The sequence below is a fragment of the Vulpes vulpes genome, chromosome 14, assembly GCF_048418805.1.
Source record: "Vulpes vulpes isolate BD-2025 chromosome 14, VulVul3, whole genome shotgun sequence".
Classification (NCBI taxonomy): Eukaryota; Metazoa; Chordata; class Mammalia; order Carnivora; family Canidae; genus Vulpes; species Vulpes vulpes.
Genome location: NC_132793.1, coordinates 34986689 through 35006093, shown reverse-complemented (window position 1 = coordinate 35006093; position 19405 = coordinate 34986689). Strand labels below are relative to the sequence as shown.

The following is a 19405-nucleotide window of genomic DNA, read 5'->3' as shown; positions in this document are numbered from 1 at the left end:
GCACTATTTCAGCAGCTGAATACTTGGGGAGATGAACTCAGGAGTTGCCCCTCATATGATGGAGCTCATATGGAGGGTGGGGACAGAAGGATTTCCCCTACTCCTACTTAGATTTTTCAGAACTACTACTTAGAAAGTGAGTGAAATTTAAACTATGTACATTTCTCCAGAAGTTTCAGCAAATTATATTTTACTTCAAATACAACTCAACCTAGGCTACTATGTTCAGACAAGCTTTTTAATCTGTAGTGAAATAACAAACTCAAGACCAGGAAGCATCAGAAGCAATATTAGACCAGATGTTCAAGGGATGCCATGACTAAAACTATTATTTGCCAAAATAAATCCACGTTTTTTTCACCTGGAAAAACCAACCTCCCTCTTATGGCTTCCCTGCCTTTTCTTTGCTTTCCTCTTGCAGAAAATGAAAATCCATCTTCACCATTCCCCTCTCTTCTCCGGATGCCAAAGAAACTATTTTAGTTTTGTCTTCTTGTTTCAAGAAAGCAGCCAAATGTTAGACAGTAGTGTGTTTTAATTCATTTTGAAAAACAAACTCACATGATTGATTCTTCAGGTCCCCTCACTTGGACCCAACATACTATGAAGTCCAAACAGCTCTGCATAGTTACATTAAACGGGTTCTGTGCTGCAAAGTCACTGGGTACAGGTAGCAGTGAAACATTCCCAAGACAATCACTAGACATGCAGAATGCCAGCCAAAAGCATGGATCACTTTCAGGGGTCTTGCCTTAGGGAGCATGAGGCTGTATTTTGTGTGCATTGACAACTGTATAAGGTAGGCCAAGGGAGCAAAGCACCCCTTATTTCTCTGAACCTAAAGGGGTGTCTTTCCAAAAGAAGTGTCTTTCCATCCCTAAACTTTGGAGCCAGATACTCCTCTGAGTTGTATGTGTTGCTCCTTGGAGAGTCAAAGCCAGGCCACCATGAGCGTGAAAGCTGGCTGACTCCTCCCTCCTCATTCCCCAGCATGGAGAGAACATCTGCCATTCACCCCATGAATCCAAAAGAATCCCCCCTTCCCTAGGTTTAAGCATGGACGCAGGCCAAGCAAGCCTTGGACACCCAGGCCTGTTGCATTGTAGCTATGTTGGTATATCCCATGTACAAGGTGGAAAAGTGCTTTTGTTTCTCTACCTGATCCAGCTGGGGGAGGGGGTCTTGGGGGCTGGCTGCCTAATGGCCCCTAGCCCATGTGCTTATACTGGGATCGATCCCTAGGGATCTGAACCTGGTTGGCAGTCATTTTGTGGTGGATGTGGTAAATCGCCAGTGTCACCACAATGACAAGGCCTAAGATGAGCCCCAAAATCAGGGGCAAGGTTTCCTCCAACTGCTCCCGCTCATCCACTGGACACTTATGCTCTGAAATGGGAAAGAAGAAAGAAATCAGCTCCTGTCCAATATTTTCAATCCTAAGTCCTCCTATCAAAACTAAAAGGGAATTGGAAGTGAGAAGATTTCTCAACCAACATTTGAGGAGACTCTTTTTTTAAGAAATGAGGTTTCCCCAATCAACCATGAGAATGCATCACTTAATACCTCTGCACAAGGTAAAATTAAAATTAAAATTAAAATGCACGCATTCAACAAGGCAACATTCAATCATTGGATTCCTGGCAGGTGCCAACAAAATGACCAGGTGCTTGATTTTAATTCTCAGAATTTCAGCATTAAACACAACCATCATCATTTTTATTGCTGGTTTAATTTTTTAACTTTCTATTGAAGTTTGTACACATAGAGAACTACACACAATCTACAATTTTCAAAAAGACTGAGAAGATCAAGTGTTGGTAACGACACGGAGCCATCAGAACTCTTACACATAGTCGGTGGAAGATGGTACAACCACTTTATAGAACTTAACAATAGCTTCTAACAAAAGGAAATGTACACTTACCTTGTAACCCAGCATTCCAATCCTAGGTATTTACTTAAGAATAATGAAAATATGTGGATACACAAAGACTCGGCATAAATGTTCATGGAAACTTTATCCACAATAGCCTCAAACTGGAAACAACCCAAATGCCCATCAAAGTGGAATGGAAAAACAAACCAGTCTGTTCATACAATGGAATATTAATCAATAATAAAAAGGAATGAACTATGGCTACATGTAACAAAATGGATGAATCTCAAAAACATTCTGTTGAGTGAAAACTCTAAGACCCATATTCTAAGTGTACATATCATATGATTCCATTTATATGATGTTCAAAAACAGGTAAGTCTATGACAATTGAAATTTAAAAAGTGTTTACATACAGGGAACAGGAAACGGAACTTGCGTGTGACGGAAATATCCTATATTTTGATCTAGGTAAGGGTTACATGGTGGCAAGTAGGGGTAAAAATGTATCAAGCTAAATATTTTTTTTTCAAGCTAAATATTTTAGATTTGTGTGTTTTAAGATTTGTAAATTATACTACAATTAAAAAAAAAGTACAGAACTTGATGAATTTTCAGAAATGAACATCCCACACAACCAGCACTTTGATCAAGAAAGAAAATGTCACCAGAACATTGGTGCTGATTCCATTTTGCATTCTTACCCTCAAGACATTTTAATAGCCCTACACCTCTATTTTCACCTACAACCAGATAAACAATTTTGGGGAAACCTGGTGGTCACACAGTTTGTAGACCAGAGCAGAACTGCATTCCTAAAGGGGTGCCTGGGTGGCCCAGTTGGTTAAGCAGCTGATTCTTGATTTCAGCTCACGATTTCAGGGTCCTGGGATCAAGCCCCATATTAGACTCCATGCTCAGTAGGGGGTCTGCTTGAAGATTCTCTCTCTCCTTTTGCCTCTGCCCCCACCCTCCACCTCTAAAATAAATAAACAAATCTTTTAAAAACTGCATTCCTTAAAACCAGATATTTGCTCAGGTTCCTTTGCCCCTTGTGGGTAACTGGTGGCCTTTTCACTGAACTTATGAGCAATAACTAGAGAAAACAGGCTTAGATAGCTCTTCATAAAGACTAAGTTTCTAAGTTGGAGTGGCCCAGTAAACATTTATTGAGCACTAGATGTGTGCCAGCCTCCTCCAGAATCCATGTTGGCATAGTCCTTCCTTCCATCTCTCCTCAGACCAGCAGAAAGGAGGATAAGGTCAGAGCCCTAAGTCTTTTCTAAAGTAGAACCTGGAAGATTGCAGGCAAACATACAGCTTTTTAAAAGCGGTATACTTAACACGCCTGATTTCTAAATTAACTTTCAGCTGTAATCACAGGTTGTCTCATTTAATCCCCATGACAATCTTATTAGATAAATACTGATATTATACCCATTTTACTCATAAGGTAGAGTGAAGCTAAGTAATTTGCCCAGAGGAAATGAAGCCCCAACCTAAATTCCAATAGCCTGACTTAACAGTACTGTCAGGGTGGCACTTAACAGACATGGGCTAGGGGTAGAGCTAGTTAGGGTCATGTCAGGAGCAGACCAGAGCAACTGACATTTAAAGGCTACACAATCACAAGGCAGGCAGGAAGGAGGGCTTCTGGGCCCTGTGGCTCTGCGTACTGCTCATGAAAATTCAACGAGGTACATGTTTATTACTAAGTAGGAAGGTACTTTCAGAGGGGATGGATATGTTAACTTTTCTGGATTGTACTAATGGCTTCATAGGTGTATTCCTAAGTCAATATTTATCATTATACACTTAAATATGTGCAGTTTTTTGTATTTTAATTATAACCTGAATAAAACCATTTAAAATAAATAAGTAAACATACACATACATATATTCCCTAGCTGAGAAGATATATTTTTTTTTTACAAAGAAGATTTTTAAAAAGATATTTTGGCAAATTTAGGGAAATGTTAAGGATCTATTATTAGCACTAAACTTTGCCTTTCTCCTTATTACAACCAGAGGGCTAAAAAGAATTAGTAGAGGACTTTTCTTTTTCACTATTTGATTCAATTATAATGAGTCCCACACTTTGAGCATCAGCCTGCAGCCCAGTATACCAACTGATTTCCCTGGGGAAAACTTGTTGTTGTTACAAGATGCGCCAGAGCCAGCTGTTGTCCCAGAACCCCATACCCAGGTTGGTTTCCCCCTCATGATACCACCATTGCCTCTTTAAAGAGAAAAACTAGTGCAAATGGGGTTTCCTGGTGTAGGGATTTTCTTAACAACAAAGGCTATTTGTTGGGGGTGGGGTAGTCCTGTAGGAAGAAGCCCTTAACCCTTGGGATTTGATGGTATCTCAGCAGTGTCAGCACTAAGGTGAACCAAAGAATACCCAGCTGCTGTCAGAGAATAGCTTAGTGTTTGGGAAAAACACCCACACATCAGAATTGGTGTCAGAATCATACTGTCCTTAAGTACTATATTTAAATGGATAATAAATTTGGTATAGTTATAACTATAATATTTTAATTTTAATAACTAGAATACCATTGTGGTTTACTTCTTTTTGTTTTATTTTTAATTCTAGTATAGTTAGCATACAGTCTTATATTAGTTTCAGTGTACAATAGAGTGACTCAACAATTCTATACATTACTAAGTGTTCATCACTACAAATGCATCCTTAAATCCCTATCCCCTACTTCCCCCATTCTCCCACCTACCTCCTCTGGTCACCATTGGTTTGTTCTCTATAGCTAAGAGTATGTTTTTTTGGTTTGTCTTTTTTGTTGTTGTTGTTATTGTTCATTTGTTTTATCTCTTAAATTCCACATATGAGTGACATCATATGGTATATGTCTTTCTCTGACTGATTTATTTCACTTAGCATTATAATTGTGGTTTACTTCTTAAGAATATTTTTTTTGTTGCCTTAAGACAAGACCTGAACTAAGCACACCACAGAAGGGGGTATATTAAACTATTAACATGTCAAAAATAATAGTCAGGGGGAAAATAAGGGGATATAAAAATATGAGAAATAATGAATCCCCATCTTCATCCACCCACATCCACTAAGTGGTCAAATAAGTAATTAGTGAGTCTACCATCCCTTACCCACCATTCCAAAATCCACAGAGCTCTGGAAATCCAAAGTACTCTGTATTACTCATTTGGCAGCAAAACTTGACTTGAACTAATATCAGGATGCTCATGAGTCTCATTCATCCTACTTAGCATGAAGATTCACATATTTCACTGCAGGGAACAGATATATTAATTTATTTGATTACAGGGGCTGCCCTGACTCCTCTGGGGTTTTCCATAATATATGGACTATGCACTGTATTGTCTTCCTAAAGTCTAAAATATCCTGAAGTCTGACACCCATCTGTCCTCAAGGGTTTTTATGAGCCCATAGACGTTCACACACTCCACTTTCAGGCTCAAGCTAGTGTTTTCAAACTCTGCCTCTGATCCAGAGGGGAAAAATGTTTTATATTATAACTCAGAACATACATTTACACACATAATTAAAACCAAAGTCTCACAAGATAAGACCTATCCTGACCTTGTGCATTTAACAGTTCCTCCACACCAGTCTATTCTCTTTCACTTAAAAAGTGCTCACCATGACCCACTATGGCAGAAGGTGCCATCTTTTTAATACCAATAATGATGAAACCATCATTCTTTCTAGTATCATGGTTACAAATGCAGAAAAATAAAGCACGTAGATAGAACTACAAAGGAAAGAGATTACGCTGAAATTCAGCTACTAAAATATTTTTAAATAAGTTGGGAGAAAGTAATACATGTACTCCTTTATTAGTACATATACTGGCTGAGATTGCAAAGTAATAAGAAGTACCACTGTCACTTTGCAAGATCTGTGCAAACGAATGTCGGATAAAATACCTATTATTTCTGTTGGTGATAAAGTCACCGCTAATTATTAATTATTACCAATTACACTGTGAGTTGTTCTTTTCACTTATAATTGAAGGGAATGTTAAAAGTTAGAAATTGTTGAAAATAAAGATGCAAATTTTTCCCATTAAAATTCACACAATCCCAGAATCCTATCCACAACCCATTTGGACCCTAGGGTTAAGATCCTATACAATGATTATACAACCCACAGAGTCTAAAACAAGGAAGGCCCTAGATTTCTGCCTGGGAAAAGAACCTAGTTTGGCTTAGCCCATGCTTAAGCTGGTTTTGGATGCTCAGAGACCCCTAACTCCCTGTTTACCTCCACAAGGCTTGGGATCCCTCATGCCTCCACCCTGGCTGGGCTCAGGGTTCTAAGTGCACAAAACAGAAGCCTAGGGAGGATGGCCTATGGCTGGAAAAGACAACAACCAGTCTAGTATAGTCATTGGAAAGAATCAGATGAAGATAGATCAGACAACAGAGGGGTAATCTGTTGCCAGCTACCATGGCCAAACAAGGTTCCCTCAACCATAAATCCAATGCCCCCACCAAAATCCTGATTCATCTTAGGTTCTGTTTTTTGGTTGATGTTTTATTTTCTTGTTCATTTGTTTGATGACCATCATTCTTTTGTGTGTGTGATAGTTTAAAGACCACCTCAATGTTGTATTTACTCCCAGAGGCTGACCAACTACAAGAGCTGTTCATTGTACCCCAAGGAACAGCACTGAGATAAGCAATGGGCAAAAAGGCAAGCTGCCTGCTTTCTCAAGCTCTCTTAGCAGCACAGACTGTTCCTGTTTGAGGAGAGGGCAAGTCTTTTGCTGGCTGGGCTTCTTCCATTCTGAGAGGGCAGCTGGTGGGAGGAGCTTACTCCTCTTCCCATTTTCTCTGGACTGGCTCTAAACTCCTGTAACCTCAGCAAAATGTATTTTGTATACAGAGAAACTGTTAGCATGAGTGGGCTGTGGAGACCTCTGGCTGGAGACAAGCAGATACTCTCACAAAGATGTAAGCACTAGCAATAATAAATAAATAAATAAGGACGTCTGGGTGGCTCAGCAGTTGAGCTCTGCCTTCCGCTCAGGGTGTGATCCTGGAGTCCTGGGATCAAGTCCCACATTAGGCTCCCTGCGAGGAGCCTGCTTCTCTCTCTGCCTATGTCTCTGTCTCTCTCTATGTGTCTCTCATGAATCAATAAATAAAATCTTTGGGGAAAAAAAGAAAAATAAATAAATAACATAATAAAAGCAATTACTGATAGATGCCACTATGTGTCAGGCACATGGCAAGCACAAGGAAGAGTTGTCTAAACTCTTTCTCACTGCTCTGTAATCTCTCCGATGGCAGGGAAAGTTCATGTATCCCAGTACCTAGGTGCAGCAGACCCAGACAGTGTCTTACACCTTGGCATTCACCATTCCCACATATTCCAGCGGGTTTTGCGTACAAGGCAGGTTAGAAGTCTTAGAGAGTCAACACCTCTCCTTTACCCAGCAGCCATCAATGGTGGATGGGAATTGGTGGGTAAATGCCATTTTCCCACCTCTCAGGCCAGATACTCCGAGGTGTTTCTATACTCCTAGTGTGAGCCCCAAGTGCCCACAATGTGAACCTGCTCACTAATGCTCCTTTACTGGTTGCCTTGTCTTCCTATCTCACCTCCCCAACCCCCTACCAGTGCATTCTAGAATCACCTCCTAAATAAACTGCTTGCACTTACATGGTTGCATAGGATCTGCTCCTGGGGGAACGCAGCCTGAAACACTATGTTCCAGGACAGTACCTTGAACACTGAATTCTACAAATGGCTAGCTACCTGACCCTACACTAGGGCTCCACTTTCCAGCCCTCGACACAGTTCTTAGCAGGGCTCATTAACAGGATTATCCACTCCACCCCCCCCCCCCCCAGATGCTTACCAAGGAGATCCTGAGGAGCAACTATCCAGGGTGACAGGTTTCTTGGCTGGTAGGTGCTAAGTAAAGCACAGGTCTGCACAATGCTCTGGATCAGCATCAGGTAAGCCTTCCTGTACTTGAGGCATGGCAGCTAGCCACAGAATGCTCTACTGGGGGCTGGTGTACAGAGCAAGGTAAGGCATGTTCACTTCCACTAAAACACAGATCTGGGTAAAACACTGATCGTGTTGCATCTCCCAGTTATGCTGTTAGGAACACCAATAAAAGGCCCATGAATTCAGGGGAACTGACAATCTTGGTAAAGACGCCTCCTGCATTCACATGTTTATTAGAGTTGCTTGGTAGGAGCAGCTGAGGCTCTGAGAAGCTAAGAGCATAGGATCTGGTACCCAAAGACAGGCTCCTGCCTCAGCCCTGGCAGCCACCAGGAGGGCGGACTTCACGAATAACTTGGCTTCTCTGAGCCTCAGTTTCTCCACAGTAACCTGGGATCTCAGTACCTTCTCTACAAACTTGTTTGTTTGCTTGCTTATTATTCTCTCTTGAGAACTGAAAAGGGACCAGCCTATATGTGGTAACTTCTAAACGCCTTTTAAACCTGAATCTTCAATAAAGGGGAACAGAAACACCCTTTGTGTTCTGTTGTTTCTTACATAATTACCCATACATAAAAGTTGCCTTTCATTCAAGCCATTAAAATTCTCAGGCTGATTTTTTGCCTATCAATGATGTAATCCTCCTCATCCCATCACAGCCAGAAAACTCCTGGGGTGCTCAAAGGGATACACTACACGGATTTAACTGTGGACGGACACGTTAATCAACCCCAACTGGGAAAACCGGAGGTGCCTTGAACTACAGGGTGGTAGTTGCCATGAAAGTGTATTTGGTTACAGAAATGAGCCAAAGTAGCCTCTGTGTATTGGCCCTAGGTGGTTTATTTCTTCACTGCAGGCTGAGACCATTAGCTCGAAAGCCTGCCATGCCAAACTCAAATTTTTACACATCTAGTTATTTAAAAACCAGCCCAAACAAGTACATCTTTAGCTATTTAGAGCCTGCCTGCTTTGCATACCAAACCTCACCCAACAGCTGTTACCCATTGATAAGATAGAGCCTTATAGGTATAAGGCCTCAGCTTCTGCTGCCCCCGCAGAGCTTTCTGACCCAGAGACTTCTTATCCTGCTGCTGAGCCATATAACCTAGACACGTAAGCTCCCTCCTCCATACTCCTCTCTTCATCAGGAGGTCCTCTGCCCTCCTCCCTTTCTGGATGGTGGTCCCCATAAGCCTCCCTCTGGACAGTCTCATGCTCCAGGCAACTTCCCCTCTCACACAACCCTGTCCAAGTACCACCAAATTAAGCTTGTGTGTTATTGCCTCTCAAGGTCATATCTTTTCCTTGATCAGCTCAAGATCCCTCAAACCCCCTACAGTGTTCCACAGCATCACCAGGGAGCTTGCTAGAAATGGAACATCTTGGGCTCCACCCCCAGACCTACTGAACCAGAGTCTGCATGTTAACAAGATCACCAGAGCTGTGCACAATGCAGCTGAAGATTCCTGTGCATTCTGCAGTTGGAGACATGCTGGGCTAAGAGACTTCTGTTGAGGATCAGTGTAGTTGCTGAGTTCAATGCACTAAAGGGATTTATGTGATAAAGACATCAACCCCCATTTGAGCTGCTTTCAGTCCCATGAGTATCCAGTAATCCATTTCACTGACCCTTCCTTGCTTTTCTCAGAATCTATTAAGCAGGCAGGTGTGAAAATTCAGACTGCCAGTGTGGCCCCCTTACCGGTCCTTCATTGGAACCCCTTTTGCTGTAAGTCCTGCACACGTGAGCCAACCACACGTACATACCCCTGCAGTGGGCATGCATATATATGACAAGATACTGCTGCTTCCCCCACGCAGATAGAGGCAATGCATCAGAGCTTCCTGAGGTTCTATTTTGGGGGTGAAGGGGGGGCAAGAGCCAAGTCCCAAAAAAGCACCCCAAAAGGAATCTTTTGGATTCCATCAAATCAAATAAAATAATCTCTTACAAAACACAGTGGGGGTCAGGTGCTGAGAGGCATAGAAAGGAGGAGCCAGGAACAAAAGAGCCCCTGCTACACAAAGGCAAATAGATCCAGTGAGTGATTCTGAATGAGGCTTGCCTCCTCCCAGGAGTAGGAGCTTTGAGCCCCAGGGCACCATACAGGAGGGAACATCCTAATTATTACCCAGAAAAGCCTGGGTGAGACAAGTACAATTTGCTCTTGCTTAATATATCTGCATTTAGAAAGTTCTACATGCTTACAAACTCTCTAAGTCTACCCAGCAACCATGCCCATCCATCTAGATCTGAAAGTGGATAAAAACTGTTTTTCAAACAAAAGATGCCCATTAAGTCCATGCCATGAACTTCACTGATTTTCAGGAAAATAGCTCTGGCCCTTACTCAGGACTCTTTTATTCTCACTTTGTATAGGATCCTAAACATTGAGATTTGGTTTCTCAGTCTGTAAATGAATATAAGCAATAATGTAGAAATAACCCAGAATGAATTAAGATGAGGTTGTGCTAGGACCTAGTAAAAGCAGCCATTGATAGCCTGGTAGCACCAATAAGTAAGGAAGTGCCTAAGAACAGCTGACTAGTAAAAAACAAAGAGTAATTAGAGACCATGAAAAGTCCCCTTATAAACTCAAAGGAATCTATGGTAGGGGCCCTGGAGACTGATTCTACACAGTCCAATGTGTTTCTCGTGAATTCCCAGTCATCAGTAATCATAGCTCAATTACGTTTAATTATAGTTAATATTTTCCGTTTAAGAAAGACACTGTTACATTTTACAAATACTTTTTATATTCAAACATTTTCAAAAAATGCTAAGTTCTTGATACCTAGAGTTTAGTTTCAATATTCTGGAAGATCTATTCAAATGGAATAGCCTATTCTTCCCTAAGTTTGTAGATGTAAGTGTTGTATTGACTTAGTAAATATATTAAATTCTGATTCATCTGGCATTCAAGCATTTCGGATTCTCTGTTAGTTGTGTCCACAACTTCTGAATATCAACTCGGCCAAAGTTCACTGGGCATCTACAGCATGCCAAGCATTGTATTAGGTGCTAGAAATGCAAAGATGAAAAAAGAAGTAGGCTCTTCTGTCAAAGACCTTTTAACTTAAATAATCCTAGTGGGGGTGGGGTAGATTCTATTCACTATAGTTTGAGTTGAAAGATGAATTTTATGAAACCTGGATTCCCTGGGAAATGATTTGTGTATAACACAGATGGCGATTCCCTGATAGTCTGTTCATTCCAGTAGTTGTCTTCACCTGGGGATCCCCAGCCCAAAGCAAGACATCTAGAAAGCAACCAGAATCTCTCATTTCTTAACAACCTTCTCCAGACCAGAAAGGACAAGTGCATTGAAAAATTTACTTACCCTCCACGTGCCCAGTGTAAATGGGTGCTAGACTCAAAAAAATTGCAGAAATACAGACTGCCCTTACACCCAACCTGTGCTGGGCTGCTGAGAACCAAGAGTATGTGGACCTCCTGAATCTGCCCAGCTATATCCTGCCTGACCCCCTTTCAGAGACCAGCACAGACTGGGAAGAGCCTTTCTCAACACCACAGAGGGAAAAGATTACGGGACCCTTGCTTCCCCAGAATTTCAATGGTGTTTCTGCCCACAAAGGTGAGTGCTGGAGGGAGGCAGGTCTTCATGAGTCTCTCTGTGACCTGCACATGTGTGCATGCCCGCACGCCCGCGCACGCGCATACACACACACACAAACATTCTAGCCTCACTAAAACTTAGACTCACAGGGCTAGAACCTATAGCTTCAAGTGCTGAACGGAGGAACTGAGGCCCATAGAAGCAGAGGCCCTCCTGCAATCCACGGCTCCGTAGATAAGTACTTGAGATTTTTAGCTGCCTTTTCATTGGGAAATTGGCATCAAAATTACGTACAGGTTTTCCAAATGAATTTTGTTACCTCTTTGGCAAGGAGAGGAAAGGAAAGATGAAAAAATGAAGGGAGAGTGGCAGCAGCAAGGAAAGGAAACAGGAGAGAAAAGAATGGAGCGAAGAAGGAACCACTGGGAAAAGTTGATACTGTTCCTAAAATGCTACAGTGAGAAGAAGTATCCTGTCAGCCTAAAGAAAATACAAGTGGTAACAGCCTGGGACCCTGGCAGGTGCCCTTCTCCATCCACCCTGAAGTCAGCCTTCGCTCAGAACCCTTCCTCTCACTGCAACCTACCTTCACTGAAGACAAAATCAGAGATGATGTCAAAAGGCTGGATGTGGACTGCGGATAGAATCATGGTGACTGTCTTCTGTGGATCGCTGGAGGCTAGTGAAATGGACTGCTGAGCTTGACACTCATAGGACTTCCCAGCTGGGGTGACCAAGGCAGAGAGGCGATGTGAGTTGGCTGTGTGCTTCCCAGCTGCAAGGAAGGCCCAAAGCAACCGTTAGGACCCTCTTTCTGGAAGAATCCTAATCTCCTAATCTTCTGTGCCAGAGAGCTGGCTCCTGCCTCTCAACTCCAGACACCTTTTTGATCCTCTGTGTTGCTGGGGCTCTGCAAATGGCATCAAGTGGTGACAAACGGCAAGTACACCCATTCTTTGGTAAGCAGGGGCTCCTTAGACATTGATCTGAAATTTCATGTCTGGAAAAGGAGAATGATACCTAAAACTCCAACCTTTTTTTTTTTTTTTTTTTTTACTATATAAAACCTGACAATGAAGATTCCAAAGAAACAGTGACTTGATCTTCCACATCTCACACTAGACTACACGTAATAAAATTTCTTCCTCAACAAAGCAGGGCTGATTGCTGGTGCCCTCGCCAGATGCCCTAATAGAGTTTTTTTTTTTTTTTTGGAGGTTTCCCCCTTTTTTCTCCTTTTCTGGCACATGTTTGCATGGGTTTTTCTTCTTTTCTTTTTTGGGGGGAGGGGGGGAAGGCATCTAATTTAACTGGAAGTAGTACTTGACTATGGATTTTGATGAAGAGAAAAAAATGCTCTTCTTACTGCAATGATAAAAAGAGGTAGAAAGGGCGAACTGCCATGAACGTTCTTTCATGTGCTCAATAAAAATCTCTTCCTAACACAGGTACTAAGGTGATGGAGAGCCTCATCAGGAGATCAGACGGTTTACTAAATAAATAAGTTAGGTAATTAATTTAAGTGTGGTCTTTCGTGGTGTCTGCACATGTGAACATTCTTATTTGGGGAATGGCTGTTGTTCTTGCCACGATATTTCTGGAGGATCTGGGTGAGCCGTTGGAGTGATGGGCAGGGAAAGATTAATAAATTAGGACAAGGTTCAGGATCCGCTCTGGGGTGGCTGCCGTCGATGACTGAGGATTGAGTGCGAGCCTTGGGACCAGGAGCAGAAAGAGCCCGGAGGCCAGCAAACCCTGAGCGAGGAGGAGGCGCGCTGACCCTTTCACGTTTCTGCTCCTGAGATGAAAACCCGGGGTGCAGGGGGGAAACACCGCTTTGCCTTTCTCCGTGCTTCTTTAAAGGACAAATCATAAGAGCCGGTGGTGAAGCAGCCAGGGGGTGACAGGCCCGAGGGAGGTCGCATCCAGAATCGGGCTCGGGTGGTGGCCGGTCCTTAAGGCCCCGCGTTGCTGGCGCAGCGACAAGGCCCAAGGTCCCGCGGACGCACCGCGGCTGCCGCTTCCCCTACCCCGGCGAGAAAGCCCGCGGCGGGCTGGCCTGGGAGCGCAGAGCCAGGCAGGATCCGGTTTCCATCAAACGTCCGAATTTCCCGAGGAATTGGGTCTCCACGCCCGCGCTCTCTGCAGCGCCCGCGGTCCCGCAGGCTCCCTCCCCAGCCCTGAGGCCTCTACTCACCACTGACTGCGTCTTTAAAATGGGTCTTCTCCGAGGAGTCGTAGACGAACTGGACTTTGCTCAGCCTCCACGTCGCCTCCGGTCCCTTGGACGCGTTGTGACTTTCCTGCCGAGCGGGGGAGGCGCGCGTCACTCGCCCCCACGGCTTCTGGGCGAGGAACCCGGGGGGCGGCCCCCGCCCGCCCCCGCCCGCCCCCGCCCCGAGGCCGCGCCGCCCCTGCGCGCCCGCCCGCTCGGGGTTACCTTTACGAACAGCATTTTGAGCGCATACGCGCGATCCACCCAGAACACCTGCAGCTCCGACTCGTTGTGGCCACAGTGGCCCTTCACCTCAGCTCCCCGGGTCAGCGAGATATCGGCCTGTTCCGTGATCAGCTGGGAACACAGACGCCCCGCACCCCCTCAGCGAGCCCGGCCTCCGTGGGGGCTGTAAAGGGCGGCGCGTCCAAACTCTGGGCTGCACGCCTGGGCGCTCCGTTGCGCGCGCGCTCCCAGGTCCGGGGACATGCGGTTAGATGCTCTACGTGCAGACCCGGCCGTTAGGGAAGCCGAGAAAGGGGGGTTACTTTCAAAGCAGGCAGGGCGAGCAGAGGCGTTACAAGCTGACACCCCCATGCAGCATTCGGGAGCAGCCTGCAGGGGCGCAGAGGGGAAGGCAGGCGGCCCAGGTCTTCACGGGGCCTTGCCGGGAGGGTGCCCTTCGCCCCTGGAGCCCTAGGAGCAAGCCGGGAGGGAAAAGGTTCCTTACATCGACATAATTGCTGGCCCACACATCATAAGGGACAATAAATTTGGCTGCGAACTCGGCCATGAGACACGTCGTCCCATTTTCCCGCACCACAAATATATCTTTTTCAGGGTTAGTGGAAAGGCCTGAGAGATTTTCCACTTCTTGTTCTGCCGTAATTCGAGCCATTGTATCTGCGGAAAGACAAACCAAAAAAAAAAAAAAAAAAATCCTATGGTTTCCGGCCTCAGTGAGCCCACGCGTCGTGGGCGCAAGGGTGGAGAGACCGTGGCCTGCGGGCTTTGGGCTGATAAAGTTCCTGGCCGGCGGCTGTGCGCTCTGCGAGCCCTTTCTCCAACCTGGCGCCGACAATTTCAACTCCACTGCTATGAATTAATTTTTATAATAAAAATAAAAATTTTAAAATTTGAATCGTTACTGTTTTGTCAGCCGGCTGGCCTTTTTCTTCACCTTAGGCTCTTAAACCCAATCTTTGTTGCCAGTGCTCTGACCCCCACGAAGCAGGCTCGCGGAGCCTTGTGTCTGGGATGTGCCGTACAGGTGTGTGGCCCTCTGGGGAATTCCCTGCCACCGGCGGGAAGGGCCTCCACCCCGCCCCCTAAGAAGAAAGAAAATAGCAAAACGTAAGGGCCACATTTTGACCTTAAGCTACTGGCTTTACTCTGCCGGTTCTGTCCTCAGCAAATAGTGCACTGTGCCCTCGCGGTCGCCCAGGCGCTACTCACAGAACAGCATCAGGAGAACTCTCAGCCTGTAGACGCTGGGAAAGGCTCTTCCTCGGAGATCCATGCTCGCCGTGCAGCGAAGGAGGCCAGATGTGCTGCTGCAGAGGCCGCCCGAGAGGGAATCCCTCAAAGTCGCCGCTGGAGTGAGCCGGGGTGAGCGAGGGGCGGGGGCGCCGTGCGGGCGGCGGGGGGCGGGGGAGCGCGTGTTCCCTGCGCGCCGGCGGAGACTTGGCGGCGGGGGTTCCGCACCGACCGGGGCCGCCCAGCGCCCGGCGGCTCACTGCGGAGGAACCGACCGCGAGTGAGGGAGGTGAGGGAGCTGTCCGCGGCTGCGAGTGCTGAAAGGGACCGGTGGTGTTGGAGGAGATTGTTGTGGCTCGGCTGGTGCAGACAGCCAATGGGATGTTGGGGGGCTAAAATTTTCCCTGAGTCTGTTTCCTGTTCTGCAATCGCATCTGCAGAGATGACTCTGTCCGGAAAAACTTAACAGCACTCTCAGACTTATTCAATATCCCTGCCAGGTACAGTTATTAGGTGGTGTAGATATCACATCCCTAGAGTCCGGGCTTCTGAAAATGCATCTGGTTGCTGAAAGAAAACGGGAGAGCACAAATTGTTGCTGCTTTGAGGGAGGAGGAGTAGGCAGAAATAGAGAAGGAAAATGCTATGGCAACAGTTTCCTGCATTTGGAGACATCCCCTTCTCTCCCCTGCTCTCAATGAGCTAATGGGTTTAAAGTTAAATTGACGCCTCCCTAAATGGGGCCGTCAGTCAGTGCAGTAATTCAGGCTTATTTTCTGTTAGTACTGCTCTCTGATTGCATGAGGGCTCTAAACTCTGGGGTCACCGAACCCTCATTATACTGTGACTTTTATGGCAAGAGGCATGTAAGTGAACCTGAAGTTTGGAGGGTTATCGAGGGTCTCTTAGGACAGCAATGTTACATAGTTATATAAACATACACACACACAGATATTACTCTACAGCCTCTAGTGGGACGAAAAAATAAATACTACTGGGCTAATTCCAATATTTACATAAAACGGTAGCTTGCTTTTTAAATTTTTTTTTGCTTTGTACGTCAGAATGCAGCCTTTTCAGCAGTAAGCATGCTGTCCTCATCGATCATATTGATGTCCAAATATTTCCTGTCTTATAGGCTGTTGGAATATGTGAATAATCAGTAATATAATGTCACAAAATAAACAATGTCACCTTAAGGGAGAAATTGCAAAATATGTTCACATGCGTTGCCACATTTGAGCCTCCTTACCATGTTAGAAGGTAGACATGGGAAGATATGCCTTATTGTGGTTGTACATTCCCAAAACTGAGGCTCAAAAAAATTAAATGACCTTCCCAAATGTCACATGGTCAGTTAGAATTAAAATAGAAAAATCACATGCTTTAACTTCATAGGGATCATCTTCATTTTTCCTTATATAATATTTTTGACTCCAAAATATACCATATTTTCATTTGCATAAAATCTTTATTCACTGACCAAATAACAAGCTGAAATCCCAAATCTCTAATTAGATCAATAGCAATTCAAGCTATGAAGTAATATTTAAATTGATAGCATATTTTATATCTTTATTTTTATCTGTTATTTTGTATTTCATTCAAGCATTTCTCAAGGACTTCACATAAATGTTTATAAACAGAAGAACTGATGCCAAATTGTGATTGCTAAAGTCAATTATTATTGGTTATGATTGGAATTTGCAAAATCTACATGGCTTACAGTTTGTCATGTTAACAATTGCTGTAACATATTTTCCTGCAGTACTGTAAAAAATTTAAAAACAATGATTCATATGTAATGAAGCATTTATATTCTCTGTCCCTCCATCTTTTCCTTCAGTACTTTAATGAGGAAAGAAATGGATAGATTTTAGCCTAGAATTCACTATTTATTGCTTTTATTCCCTTGTGCAGATTTATCATTTTCCTCAACTAAAAAACTGGAATAATACCTCAGGGGATGGCCGGTTAGGCCAAGTGAGACAGTAAGTGTAACATCATTCAAAACAAAAGATTAATTTATTCGTAAACATTAACTGAATACCAACTATTTGCAGTATGCTTGGTGCTCTGGGAATCCAAAGATAAACAAATACCATTATACAAATAGAAGAGATGTCTGTAAAAGATTATGACAATTTCTCTTGTGATACATTGTTGCAGATGTTCCCATTTATAGGTTATTAAAAGATCAACTGAATTAATTGATGATTATCTACTTTAATAAGAAAATATAGATGAGAAATAACATGGATCATTAATCTTAAGTTGTTATAGTTGATTATTGATTTCATTATAAATCAAATGGTGGTTCCTTTGAAATGCTTTCTTTTCACACCTGACATAAATGATCTCTTTGTTGACACCACAGACTACTAGAATGAATTCAAAGAAAAAAGGAAGCAGTTTTAACTCTTTTCTTCCTAGGAGGATTATCCTCAAAACAGAATTAAACTTCCTTTTAGGTGTTTAATTTTAAAGATAGCTTACAAAGACCCCTGAACATATTAAGCTATCCTCAGTGATTCTTATGTTGCAATAAGCATTGGATCATTTTCCCTACAGCTTTTATCTACGTTAATTAAATAAACTTCTAGTAATCCTTTATTTTTTAAAGATTTATTTATTTATTTCAGGGGGGGAGGGTGGAGCATGAGAAGGAGGGGCAGAGGGAGAGGGAGAGAGAATCTCAAGCAGACTCCACACAGAGCCCAACACAGAACTTGATCCCAGGCCTTTGAGATCAGGACCTGAGCCAAAACCAAGAGTCAGATGCTAAGCAACCACCCAGGTGCCCCTCTAACCATCCTTTTAAAAACTTCACTTCTTTGAAATCAGCAAAGAGCTGATAAAGGAGTAAATTTTACCATTAGATAATATTTTAAGATAGTAACAACATTTTTCAAAATTTGCTCCATTCTTCATTTATTGAATGGGAGAGAAGGTAGGAGAAACTGACATAAACAGGGACACTCGTGTGGATAATGGTGGTGTCATTTCCCTCATTGCTGCTGGAGGTCAAAACAAAATATCAGGAGAAAATGTGATCCAAGTATGTTGCCTTTGGAACTTTCTCTAGATTTTTTTATGTCCCTTCAAAGGATTCTTTTCAATTCATGTATTTCCTTATTGAATTAGCCTTAATGAACTTCATGCTATTGAGTGGTTACTATTTCATAGAAGTGGAAGCAAAGGGCCCAGTGTATATAGACCTTTCAGTTTGAGTGAGAGAAAATAGGAAGATACATGAAGATGTAGGGTTGCCTGGCATAAGGTGGGCATAGATGTTTAGGGAAAGATTAAGACAGCCATTGCAACTGACCAAAGGAGGCCTCTTGGAGAAGGTGGGTGTTAAAAAACATGGACATACTGACCTGGGGGAGACAGACAAGAAAGAGCAATGCCAACAGAAGAAATTTATATTAAATAGGAAAGCCAGTACAAAGATGTATCTCTTCATCCGTCCATGTTTATCAATCTGTGATAAAGAAGAAATTAGGTCCATTACGCTATGCAGTTTATAGACTACATAGCACTACTTAACTTCTTTATTTGATAATATGCTCTACATATGATATATGGAAAAAATGGCATATGCAAACCTTACCCTAAATAAAATTAAGTATTCAAATTGTTAGGTATAACTCTTTATATTTGGTCACACAAACAACCGACTTGTATCTGTAGATCAAACAACAAAATTACAAAAATCAGGAAAAATGGATAGAAACCATATTTATTAGCTTCAAAAGAGGAAAGCTAGGCTTGTTGTAGTTGAAATTTGGCTTGTTGATATCTCATTCCACCTTACAGTGAAATGTAAAAATATACTCTGGTTCTGTTGTCCCCGACCCTTCCAAAACACACACACACACACACACACACACACACACACACAGAAAGCACACGTGGATGGGATAATTTAACTAAAAGAAGGGATAATTTAACTAAACAGTACACCTCTACATAGAGGTTAAGCCCAAAATTACTACTTACCCAAACCATTTCTTGTGTTCAGCTTATCACTGAACACTTACTTCATTTAATTTACTTACCGCCTTTGAATACCTTTGAAACCCTTCCTAGGATAGAAACCCTTTGGGGATAGGAACTGAAAAATAAGTGTACACAAGAATATTTGCATAAGTTTCCAAATCCTAGAATAGTTGGAAAGAATCAGAAAATTCAGTTTGAGGTCTGATGCACTCAACTTGCAGGATCTTCATAAAATTTTCTTCATCCTTTCATTTCCTTGGTCTCAAATGCACCTACTTTAATGAAGCAAG

General features: G+C 43.2%; 1 protein-coding gene across 1 annotated transcript; it reads right to left on the bottom strand.

Moving 5' to 3' along the window:
• Nucleotides 1-517: 517 nt before the first annotated feature.
• On the bottom strand, nucleotides 518-15924 carry LAMP5 (lysosomal associated membrane protein family member 5). The gene is made up of 6 exons (XM_026012285.2): nucleotides 15093-15924; nucleotides 14368-14540; nucleotides 13863-13994; nucleotides 13620-13725; nucleotides 12009-12197; nucleotides 518-1386 (listed from the first exon to the last, which is right to left on the bottom strand). The coding sequence occupies exons 1-6, from the start codon at nucleotides 15154-15156 to the stop codon at nucleotides 1208-1210; spliced, it is 843 nt and encodes a 280-aa protein (XP_025868070.1). The 5' UTR covers nucleotides 15157-15924; the 3' UTR covers nucleotides 518-1207.
• Nucleotides 15925-19405: the final 3481 nt, after the last annotated feature.